General features: G+C 32.3%; 1 protein-coding gene across 1 annotated transcript; it reads right to left on the bottom strand.

Annotated features, from left to right (window-relative positions):
• Positions 1 to 1620: 1620 nt before the first annotated feature.
• On the bottom strand, positions 1621 to 13473 carry LOC132717375 (uncharacterized). The gene is made up of 5 exons (XM_060700830.1): positions 13331 to 13473; positions 9212 to 9936; positions 7992 to 8062; positions 7402 to 7599; positions 1621 to 6796 (listed from the first exon to the last, which is right to left on the bottom strand). Exons 1-5 carry the CDS (start codon positions 13429 to 13431, stop codon positions 6728 to 6730), a joined length of 1164 nt encoding a protein of 387 aa, XP_060556813.1. The 5' UTR covers positions 13432 to 13473; the 3' UTR covers positions 1621 to 6727.
• Between the last annotated feature and the right edge of the window lie 188 nt (positions 13474 to 13661).

The following is a 13661-nucleotide window of genomic DNA, read 5'->3' as shown; positions in this document are numbered from 1 at the left end:
AGAAGAGAACTTTTCACAAAACTTACATCATTTATTCAATTATGTTTACAATCAAAACACATTGATAGAATTTTCAAAATTTAACAAACACTAAGATTATGATATGTCATGACATGAAAACATTTAATTTTTGAGCATTAGTAAATTACTATTTAAAGTTCAACAATTATAAATATATGAATATAGCTAACCTTTGTCTATACATTGAGTTAATTTCAAATGATCACTTCACTATCAATATCAGTCTATTAGATGACTTTCTCATTGAGTAAAAATTCTTATCCTGATTTATCCATGAGGGGTACAGAAATGGGGATTAGGGGTCATGACCTCCCTCTGCCATTTGGCTAGTACATGTATGTGGAACCCACTGAGATTTGGATATCAACCAAAAATTATATGTTAAGCAAAAATTATGCAAAAACTAGTGAAATCGGCAATATCTGGGCTCTTGAAAACTACTAAAATGTCAACCTCCTTTGAAATTTGTGTTACCCCATTTCAAAATCAAAATTTTACGATCCACTCTGGTAAAAAATTCATGGATCCATGACTGATTTATCAAGCAATAAAGACTTCAACCTCCACCAACCCAACAAAAATCACAGAGTAATTATAGATTCATGACATAATCTACCCATAAAGTGAAAGTTTTTCCTCAGAAAATTCCTAAAATGACAACCCCTTTGGTATTTGTGTTACTCCATGTCAAAATTAATTTTACTACCCTACTCTGATAAAAATCATAGTGAAATAGACTACAAACTAAAGAAAAACCCAGAAAAAACAAGAACAAAAAACATTGGGAAATGATAGTTCTAAACATATAGTGAAAATTTTTCCTCTATTTCCAAAACATGTAAGAATTTTGTAACAATTATGGTTCATCATGATACATGAATATTTTCATTTTGCACATACCAATACCAATTAATGTTAGGTTATTATTTTTTTTCCATTATTTTCCCAAAGTGCTTTACAAGTTTACAGTAATTGATGTGTAGCATCTAAAGATTGGTTCATTTTGCATTGATGAATTGTAATTATATTGTGTACAAAAATGCATCAAATATGTCAAACATGACATCAAACACCTTAATTAATTAATTAATTACTTAATTAATTAATTAATCCATTAATTAATTAATTTATTATTTTAATCAATCAATCAATAAAATACTTAAACAATCAATCAATCAATTAATTAATTTATTATATTAATATATTATATTAATTAATCAATCAATAAAATACTTAAACAATTGCTAAGCTCAAAATTTGTGACAAATTTTTGTAGTTCAGAGAGGTTTCAGTCTTAAAAAACCAGCAAAATTTTGACTATCTTTTGGTAGTTTAGGAGGTTACAGTCTCCCCAAAACAAAATTAAACTCACAAAAGAAAAATGTGCAGACTGGATGGAATTTATGCACACAGCCATGAGTGTAGAATGGAATAAAATTTAACTTGAAGAATAAAAGAGCAACTAGTAAAAAAATATCACTAAAATAATGCTTTAAAATTATGTCATTGCTTAATAGCTTTTGCTTAGCAATATACTTTTATTACAATTGAGCCCAACAACAAAAGTTAATATTATTTTAAGTTATAACAGTGGAAATAAAAATTCTTTCAAATAAAGATATATTAGTGCAGAAAATATGATTATGTCTTGTCGGTAGCAAGGAACATATGACAACTAATAATGATACAAAATCATAAAAAATATATGTATATATAATTATTATACATGTTTAAAAAATAATGCCAATCCTAAACATTGTATAATAATTACAGACTTAATATTTTATTAAAGAAGTCATCTTAATATAATATTTTCATTTATAAAAAGTTGATAAAGTTTTCTTTTGGCCAATAGGTCTATTACATGTTTTATAAAAAGGTCCATTTATTAGTCAGTGCATAACTACAAAACTGGCATTAAATTACAAAACAACAAAGACATTTTAATAACTCGCCATTTAAATAAAAATTTAGCAAAACAGAATAAGGACTGGGATTGTGACTGTGTATGGAATGTCAGGGGAGGTAAAAGTGATTTCTTGTGGATTTGTATGGAATGTCCCGGAAGGTAAATGAGTGACTACTTCTGGATGTGAATGGAAAGTCCCAGGTGGAAAAAGAGTGGTTTCTTTTGAATATATATGGAATTTCCTAGGAGGTAAATTAATGGTTTCTTGTAAATGTATATGAATGCATTGGGAGATAAATGAAAGGGTTCTTGTGAATGTGTATGGAATTTCCCGGGAGGTAAATGAGTGGTTTCTTGTGGATGTGTATGGAATTTCCCGGGAGGTAAATGAGTGGTTTCTTGTGGATGTGTATGGAATGTCCCGAGAGGTAAATGAGTGGTTTCTTGTGGATGTGTATGGAATGTCCCGGGAGGTAAATTAATGGTTTCTTGTGGATGTGTATGGAATGTCCCGGGAGGTAAATTAATGGTTTCTTGTGGATGTGTATGGAATGTCCCGAGAGGTAAATAAATGGTTTCTTGTGTATGTATATGAAATGTCCCGGGAGGTAAATGAGTGAAAAGTTGTGATTATGTACAGAATGTCAGGGTAGAATTTTTTTTTGTGTGTCTGTGAATGGAATGTTAGGGGAGGTAACTCAAAACACAATTTGGGACTAGTTTTCATCTGAGTTCATGTTAAGCAATGTTATTTTTTATATAAAATAAAAGTTTTAATAATAAAAACTAAGGATTTTCCCATTTTCAGAAAAAAGCTGCATTTGTAAAACATGAGTTAAAAGTAAAGAGGTCCATCTAATAACAGTGCTGGAATTATGAACATTTTACACCTTCTAAAATGATCCTTAAAGAAATCAATGCAAACACTTAACTAATTAAAGATTAGGTAGTTATTATATTACTATACAAATTACAAGAACTTGGTGCAAAAGAGTTGTAACTCATATTAAATAAAGAAGGAATTACGACCCTTTCACACCAAGCTGTCAAACTAATTTCTTTAAATGTATTTCTTTAAAATACATATAAGTACATAACAAACAGTGTTCTGAAGTAAAGTTCAGAACATTTGGGATTGTCAGAGAAAGAATGCTTTGAAAATTTCAATGATTGACATGAAACAAAACTAGTGACATCATCATATGAAAACATAAAAGTCCTGTAATAAAACTGTAAGCCACAATAGGTAATAAATAAAACACAATGTCAAGCTGCCTCCTGAATACACAATAATGAAAATTTATAATTACAATACTTTTAGGCCACATACAGAACAGGCTACAAACATAAAAGTTTCTTCAAAATTTCACAAAAACAACAAAAAATACAATGTATGTCAAAAAATCTTTATATAAAATACAGTGTTATTATTTACTTGACATATGTTTAGTATTTTCCAAACTTTAGCAAGTGTCTTTGGGAGCAAATGTCCCTGATTTGAAACAAATACGATATAATCTTACCTTTAACCTGCCTAATATTACAATATAAACACGCCAGTTTCTTGAAATATCATATTGTTCATGTTATGAAGTGCTGATATCATAACAAAATAAAACTTTGTGACAAAAGTAATGCTGATACATTTGTATATGAATGTAATGCAGGATTTTTTATTATATTTTTTTTAAAGAAAAAAGACATAGTGTGACACTCCTTGCATTATTTCAGGCATCTGAATGGAACTTCCGACTTTCTGTAAGATAACTTGATAGCTTCCTAACAAAATGTTCCTGTCCCAGGCAGGATTCTAAACTACAGTGATAAATGTCTGAAAAGTTGTTTGTAGTAGAAATTTCACAATTCGGTGACAGATGGCCCTTAATACAGGAACAAAAATGGTTGACAAATAGTTGAAATGGGATTATATGAAAATCATAAGTGCACATTTCATGTTACATAATGTATATGGATTTGATTAACTACAGTGTTGGAGCAGTACCTATAGACGCTTGCAGAAATCATGATCATAAAGTAGAAAAATATCAATTTTTCTCTCCGGTTCTTACATTTTTTATTCATTATCATATATAAATCAATACAGACAGATGAACTGGACATCTTAGAGTGCAGTTTGGCGGGTGAAAAGGAGAGATTTTAGTCATTTAATCGCCTTGTCCAGTATAAACCGGAATATAGAATTTAGTAAGCTTCTCAAACTTTTTTTTTTTAAGTCTCACTCCATTTAAATTGTAAATAATTAAATACACGGTTGTTTATTTGGTACCTGATGTTTTAAATCATTGGCTGAATTTCGGAAAAGAATAATTTCAAAAATACTTGTAAGAAATCAATAATTATGTTTGCATATAGGGAATGGCACATGCACAAAATCGTTGCTAAAGGTTTAAAAACCCTACTTATAATAGTGCCATAATGTTTTGTTCCTGAAGATTTTATTCTGTTTCAAAACAATACAATATTCACTAGTCTTAAATATGTTAATAATCTGTCAAGAATCCACCATAATATTACGGAAACAAAATAAGTTTACATTTTATAAAAAAAATATTTCATTAGATATAGCTTTATACCCTTAAACATTGAAAAAAATAATATTTTATGTGGGTAATAAATATATCACACATAACATAACCTTTAATCACAATTTATTAATTCTCTCAAAACATAACATTCAATAACACTAAATAATATGACACTAATATTGAAAAATATTTATATTACAATTCATTACTTCTCTCAAAACTTAACATTCAATAACACTATAAATAATATGACACTAATATTGAGAAGTATTATACCATTTGGCAACAATAGTAACAATCATTGTACACCTTTAGTATTTATTCCCTCTCTTTTTTTCACAAGTTTAAACCAACAAAAATTACTGGTAATATTCATGAGAAAAAAAATCCCATCAAGCTTTCTGATAACGAGACTTTAGGACATAAACTAAAATTGTATCAAATTGACTAAATGGTCTTATGTATGGCACCCAACAATACTATTGCTTTTCATTTTCTAAAAATAATAATCAAGTATTCATTTTTGATTTTTAATCGAAGAAAAATATCCATCTAGTTAAAGAAAGTCCACTAAGGTCAAAAGGCCTAAAAATATAAAATTATAAAATAAAATTTACATATATCAAGTCAACCATTTAAAATGAAAAAAATAAATAAATAAATAAAAATAATGCAAATGATGATAAAATAAATGTAATCAGAATTGAATTAAATCATTTTTGTGTGTACAATTTTGGCCCGATTTGAGTGAAAATAGTTGTAAAGCTTTACACTTTTGGGTCATTTTGCACAATAAAAATGATGACTCTGCAAAAAAGGGGAGAGGGAATGATCTGAAAATTAACACACAAGTTATTGGTCTAGACCTGCATCAAATGATTCATACATCTTTAAACAAAGTTTCTAGTTCTATCATAATTCCTTTCAAATGCAATTTACTTCTAATGTACAACAAATAACATGGCAATTATCAACTATTGGTCAATCACCATTTTAACAATCTTTTGAAATATATAGTCAATTCAAATCAATTTGCTCATGAAAAATTGAGCAGAATGTCACTGTAAAATTTATCAAATTCATTTCCTTTTTTGTTTAATAAAATAATATTTAAAAAAACAAACAAACAAAAACAACTTATAGCAGAGATAGGTGATGTGATCTTTTGCAATACATGTAAAAAATCATCAAGTCATAGTTACATCTGACAAGTAATTTTAATCATGAAGATTTTCTTTTCTATTTCACCTTATGCAGACTTATACTTTTATAAATTAATGTAAATGTGATGTGACAGATGAAAAGATGCCAGTAAAAAGGTACATAGTACATTTAACATTTTCTGTGAAACACATTTTTTCTCCAACAAGAAATAAACATCTCCTGTAAGAAGTCATAATATTAGTGGGTCATACCATGACAAAACCAATAAAATGCATTTTCAACCAACATGGATCTAGACCAGCCTGCGCATCTGTACAGTCTGATTAAGATCCATGCTTTTTCCTATAAAATAGGGTTAGTAAGCGAATAGCATGGATTTTGATCAGACTGCATGGATGCGCAAGCTAGTCTAAATCTGCACTATGTTGGTTTTGTAATGACACGGCTCATTTATTTTGGAGGGAAAAAATAATGCTTATAACATGTACTATAGATACACTAAACTGTTGACATTATGATTGAAATAAAAAATTTACAACTTATCTTATGATGTGCATCAAATAAGGCATAAAATATAATATTCCTTGTTTCCCCTCCCGCTACCTATCCACAACAATCGTAACTACCCAAAATTTTTTTATTTCACATGGATGCAAAGTTTCTTCATGAGAATAGCATCATTACAATTGACTCATAATTTTGCATGGTAGATAATTAAACAAACTGGGATAAATTATATTGGTATCTTTACACTTGCCCAAAGATGTCTTCCCTGTTTGTCAAGGGGGGCAACTTTCTGGGGCTGCAACTTATCCAAACAGGCATGGGTCATGGGAGGGGAAACAAACAATAATTATTTTATTTTAGATGTTAGATTTTTTTGGCACAACATCTCATTGATGTATTCCTAGTGTCAAAAATACACTACTGTCAAAGGAATAGTGACAGTTATCAACAAAGTGTGATATCTGCAAATTTATGTATATATCTGACATAAGATAGCACATATCTACTGGTATACAAAATAAATATCTGATAATGAACATAAATATATTTGACGATATTGATGATTATCAATTTAATGATTTTACATCTGCTGTTTAAGTATTTCATGTTCTAATTCTCCCAACAGCTGACCTTGAACAACCACTTGATTCTGCAATATAAGACAAGTTCATTTTAATACAAAATTAAAGTTGACATCAACGAGTCAGTGGTGCAAATTTATATTATTAGTAAAAAAGATTTTTGATATATTTTATATACAACCAATCATAATTCATGTCAAGTCAAATAATTTATTGGCAAAAAAACATATACATGTTCATCCCCAAGTAATATTTTGGCAGTACAATACAAATTACAGAAAAGTATGATACGTACATTATAAATTATACATAATTATACATATGTTTCAATAACCAATAGCCATATAACCGGTCAAGAATACTTGTAATGAATTTAATATACAGCATTGCAACTTCCTGTATAAATTGACAGCAGCCATGAATATAATTTGAGCCATGCCATGACAAAACCAACATGATGGGTTTGCGACCAGCATGGATCCAGACCAGCCTGATCAGGATCCATACTGTTCACTTACAAACCCTATAACAAGTAGAGAAACTGATAGCGAACAGCATGGATTCTGATCAGACTGCACGTTGGTTTTGTCGTGACACGGCTCATTTATATAATCCTCACAATTATCCAATGAAAAGCGACATTACAAAAGAGCAGTATAATAATAAATATTACCTCAGCCTCTGTAATTTTCTCAATGAGAGAATCATGAACTTGTTTCTGTCTGGGATTAAGAATCACGTTATTCAAGCTCTTCTGCAACTGATCTTTTAAGATCTCTAGAGTTATTTTCTGACTATCCATAGTCTGTTTCAACATAGCGTGTTTCATAACAAGTTGACTGGTGAATCGGCCATGCACACTAGACTTAACCTGTAATAGAAAATTTAATAAACATGTATCATAATGAAATTCTCCACCATAAACCTTACTTCACTTTACAGTAAATCAGCAATGTATACTGTCTGACTCTAATCCTAACTAGTTATAACATTTAGCAATAAAGCAAAAGCCACTTTGGTACATTTTTGGGATATGAGAAGAGCATAATTCTGTCAAACAACTAACAGAGACATGACACTTTAGACTGGACACAGACAGTTGCATCGTGATGTTGTTTTGAGTGCCAAGTTTCAATTAAACATCTTTACTGGTTCCTATAATCATGTTGCAATATTTGAAAAATAAATATAAATCAAGTTCCAGGTACATGTTTTCTTGGAACATGGTTCCTGTTGAAATGATGGAAGTTTATCAATACTTACTCTGACACACTCCGAGCTGTCTGCTGACGAACTGGCTGGTCCTGATGAATCCACTGTGGGTGATTGAACTCCTGAAATAATGTTATAATATTTGTCATCTGTGAAAACTCAAACCTAATTCTTTAAATTTTGTCAAGTTTTTAATGCCGATAACACATGTTTGGTTATATCTCCGCAGTCAGTTTACCTAACACACTTTCCTGGATAACTAACCAGTTATAACCAAGTTCTTCACAAGTGACCAACAACAAATCTAAGTGGTGAGAGACAAGTGACTCAGTCTCAATGTTAGAGATCAATTATCACAGAGAAATTCCTGGTACCAGGGACAGTTGGATTACAAATGTGATGCTGCCATATTAACCCTTCACCTCATAAAGAAGTGTTTTGATGGTGCCAAGTTGATATAGGGCCAAGTTGACTCTTTACCTTTTCATAGCAGCTTGAACTTGTTACAGGAGGCTTTTCAATGAAAACGGCCACACATTTTTCACAATATGCTCATGCAGTAACGGGTTAAGCTAAGCAGATAGACTTAAATTAGAGTATATGAATGACATCTGCTTTATTAAGATGAAGTAATTTTCAGAGAAAATTATTATAATGTTGCAACCAAGATTCAGACAGACACATCCAGGGTGATCTTTATATGATAATGAGCTAACCAATTTTTGCTCAGGGTTACAGGGTTTTTGGCACAGTTTATTACAATATTAGAAATTAATACATATATGTTTAGGGGATTGTTAAAAACTGCCAGTAGAAATATAAGGCTTCTATTTCTTTACTTTCCTAGAAAAAGTGTAGGTATATGGCCTATAGGAAGCCATGCGCCTAATATCTAATACATTTATACACCTACTCAAATAATAAAATTCACTCCCGATTCTAGAAATCTAATAATCAAAATACATGTACTGCATTTCTTATCTTATATTCAAACCTGCCAAAGTGATTTAAAAGTTGCTTGAAATTGATAGAAATTATATTTATTATTTTTTCAAAATATGATTATTTCAAATTCTTATACTATGCATTTAAAGATGATAGAATGTGTCATGTAAGTTTACACAAATGCTCAGTTTTAATCATTCTTTCTTAGGTTTCTTTCTTAAAAAAAAAAATAAAAGGAAAAAATCCAGTATTTATTACTGTTTTTCACTAAGAAATAAGCCTCTTTAAGCCATGAAGTAAAGAAAGAAAACCATTGCTATAGTTACCTGCAGTATGTCCTGCTGCAGCATGACCTTGACTGTCTAAACTCTCTCTAGATATTGTAAATGAACCTTCAAGAGATGCTCCTTTCACATTTGCTACATCAGCAAAACTTCTGTCTTTATTCCTTACACTTTTCTCAATCTTAGAACAAACTTTCTCTTTATTTGTATTTCCTTTCAGAATTCCTTTTAGTATTGGATTTGTCTCTTGATCTGACACGTGCCAAGACGTGTTTATACCACAAGATGTGTTTTCGACAATTTTATCGTCGCTAAGGAGATCCCTCAGCCCTGGAGATCTATATTTAGGAGAGTCTGCTTCGTCTTCTGTGACACTTAAACTTGAAGTTTCCGAGCCAGTATTTGTTGAATTCAATGACTCGAACCCATTTGAGTCACTATCCATATAATCGTAAGACCGTTTCTCAGCAAACACTGACTGATTGTCATTTGAGCAACTTTCCTTGGGCACATACATATCAGGGAAACGCTCAGAATACTTGTCATATATTTCGTTCAAGTTTTTCCCACTTTTCCTTGTTATTTGGAGTAATTTATCATCGGATAAAGAAATCTGACTCTGATTTCTGACACAGTCCACAGTGACTTCTGCTTCAATATCCTTGTCTGCTGTTTCTGCACTCTTCTTTTTCTGTGCCTCCTGTGACTGAATGAATTCCTGAGTTATCCTGATCTGAGCGTCCAAAAGATATTTTCCTTCTTCGTTGCTAGAAAGAAAATTTTGATAATGAGCTTTCCAATGTATGTTTACTCAAAAGATATTTTCCTTCTTCATTGGTAGAAAGAAATTTAAACAATGAGCTTTCCAAAGGATGTTTACTCACTGAACAATAAAATAACACAAAATTTAACAAGAGCTGTCAGTAGGACAGCATGCTGGACTGACTATTCTTATTGCTTGATAGTAATAGAGCCTTGATAATGTGAATTTTTTAAGTTAACAAAACAGGCCAATTTTTTCTTTAAATCAATGGTACAGTCAAAGGCCTTGGAGAGAGTCCTATTATGTTCTAAAAGAAGTGTATTTAAACTTGTTTTAAAGCCAGATATCAATGGAATATGAAAATATCTTAGGTGGTACGCAAATTTTAACAAAATTCTCAAATTATAACAAAAAATCTAAGTTGAAAAAGGGGCATAATTCTATCAAAATGCTTCATACAGTTAACCCCTCTTGTCTGCAGGTTGGGGTCATGATGGTGAATAAGTGTGCAAAGTTTCAAAGCCACGTGTCGATAGACTTTGAAGATATTTTACTTTACTTTAAAGTAAATCCAGGTTGAAAAAGGGGCATACTTCTTTGAAAATGCTTGATAGAGTTACTTCCTCCTGTCTACAGGTTGGGATCCTGATGGTTGACAAGTTTGCAAAGTTTCAAGCCATATCCTAATGGACTTTGAGAATATTTGAGATATTACAAAAACCTTAACATAAGTGGTTACTGCGACGCTGACGCTCAGGTTACTATTATAGCTATACTTATTCTTTAAAATAGTTGAGCTAAAAATGTTTATAAAATTCACATACATGTATATGTATTGATAAACACCCAATTGCAGTGCTAATTACTATAAATATTCTATTTCAGAGATGGTCTTACATTACCAACTGTATTACATAATCAACAGTCTTACATAACGAAATGTACATGACTACAATCTTAACAAGAGGTTGCCATGGTAGTGACAGTCCTCAAACTACTAGCCCTTTACAATGGATCCTGCTCTGAACACAAAAAGATGCCATCCTGTTAGCTAACTTGGTTCATACAGAGTTGGTTCATTTTAGTTTGATTGTGTAGGAGGCTATAAGCTTACAAACACATTTTCAAATCCTTTCCTGGAACCAACCAGTACTGAGCAATGAGTGTAGAGTTTCTTGCTGAAGGAAACAACCACTTGCCAGTGACGGGGTTTGAGCCCATGCGGCTAGCAATCATTAAATATCTAGTCCCTCGTGTTAACCACTTGGCCATGTCTTTGTCCATGACTTTGTTAGCTTACTTGTCGAAGATTATACCTATTGAGTATTCATCCAAGTATATATTTATTTTGTTGGATCTTTAAGTCACATTTACACAAATTAGGTCACATATGACTTTCCAGCTTTACCAGTGGACTTAAACCTCACAGTCCCTATGTAAATCAATTCACAAGCTGACACCATAGTAGAACCATAAACAACCTGTGAACTACCTGGATAGCTTCCTGACATTAAAGAATTCCTTGTCCCTAGCAAGACTCGCACCTACTCAGGAAGGTTCCAACTGGATGCATCTAGAGCTTGAAACAACCAGTATAGAAGCTAAAATGTACTCTGACCTATCAAAAATCAGGTAAACAGCCTCAATCAAACCGAGTCAGCAATTTTCATGTAATTTTGTTGTGATTAATGCTTCAAAGATATCATTTTGTTTCCAGATTTTTTTATGCCCCGGTCACATATTCACGGATAATGCCACGTAAGAGCTACGGTCCAATAGTTCACGGATTACTACGGAAATGTGAAATTTCGTAGTCCGCTACGGTTCCAGTACGGACACACAACGGTATGAGTACGGAGTCCGACGGATTTACCACCAAAAGCCCCCAAAGAGACACACGGATTGTAAGGGACCAACACGGTTTGATACGGAGCGACACGAATCAGGACGGACGCACTACGGATACACTACGGTCTGCTACGGTATAAGCACGGGTTAGTACGAATAAGTACGGTCTGATACGGAGAAAAAGGTTTTGATACCGAGAAGAACGAATTGCCACGGATCTATACGGACCTAATACATCCGTCCACAACCTCTTGCTTGCTCATTTTCAAAATGCCTCAAAAGAAAAGTACACCTAGAAAGCGAATTGCAGAGTTCAATGATTTTGGCGGAGAGGACTCGGCCTAATCCCGTCCGACCCCCGAGACACATCAGGTCCGATTTAAATGAATTTCTTGAAGGACGCTGGATCCTCAACAAGTTCGGCCATGAGAGCCTCATACTAAAATTGAAGCGGTCTTCGTAAAAGCCCATCTCTAGTCCACCACCTCGTCTGTCTTCTCTTACCTGATTAGATATGGACTAGTAATCATTAATGAAAAATGTTGATCAATACTGCTTCTCTTTTAATTTAAGATTTGCTGTTCATCTTACATTAATTACATCAATTATCGTGATGTTTTTGTTTTAAAAAATATGTAAAAAACTTGTTGATTAATCTTATTATCACTCAAGGACCAGCCTCCGAGGCTTATGAGACACTTCGTTTTATGTACATATTTACTCCAATTTCACGATTCAATGTTTGTAAAATATGTAACATTAAATGTTATTCTATTACTTACGAATTGTAGTACAATATTAATATAAATTTACTTCTATGTATGTCATCAAGCAGCTCGACCACTGCCTCGGCATTCTGAGCCATTTCAATATAAAGTTGCAGCCAGTAAATGGCAATTATCATTTATTAAATGTCTCCGCAAATATGTCTGTTTTTAACAAGAAGGTAGTATTTATACCTTGAAAAAGTACATGATACTTAATTCATCCGTACTAAACAGTGGTGGACCGTACCATTCCGTACCGTTTCGTGTAACAACGCAATAAACCGTATAAGACCGTGCTAATCCTTATCTCTCCGTAGTGAAACGTATAACGATCGTGGCTTTCCGGGACAATGCTGTATTAATCCGTATTAAAACTGTAGCTTATACATAGGGTAACCGTAGCATATACGTAGGGTAACCGTACAAATACGTAGTTCTCCGTACAAAACCGTGGAAATCCTTGAGAAGTTGGTTGACTACGAATCAGTACGGACTAGTACGGTTTTCGTACGGACCAGTACGTATCAGTACGGATTAATACGGACTAGTAGGGATACGCTACGGTTGATTTTTCCGTAGCAAATTTTTGTGCATGTTCAAAAATTGTCAAGGATCGCTATGGATATACAAGGACTACTACGATTGATTACAGTTACAATACGGAGAGCTAATGACCAGTACGGGTAGCTACGAACGATGCCGGACTTAATCCGTGACTCTTCCGTGGGCGTATTCCGTGAATATGTGACCGGGGTATTAGTTCTTATACACAGACAGACTTACCTCAATAATGTATTCACACTACATATACATTTAGGCTTTTTGGTCCATTGATCATTGACGATAATAGACTGTGACTTGACATACATTAACAAGCCAAACATGTTTTTTAATCTGTATACAGTCGATGGAATCTCATGCTTTTTCATAACTGAAAACAAAGAGAAGTTTATAACTAAAACTGCACTTAAAAACTTTTAGTTATTGAAAAATTTTCATTTTTGAATGTTTTATAAAATTATACAACATATTCAGTTACAAAGTATTTTCTAAAATATGAAAAGTACAATTTCCATACTGCTATGTTTATATACAATCTAGAGTATAAATTAAA

Source organism: Ruditapes philippinarum, unplaced genomic scaffold (assembly GCF_026571515.1).
Source record: "Ruditapes philippinarum isolate M1 unplaced genomic scaffold, ASM2657151v2 ctg12143_1_1_1_1, whole genome shotgun sequence".
NCBI lineage: Eukaryota > Metazoa > Mollusca > Bivalvia > Venerida > Veneridae > Ruditapes > Ruditapes philippinarum.
This window is presented reverse-complemented; position numbering and strand designations above follow the sequence as displayed.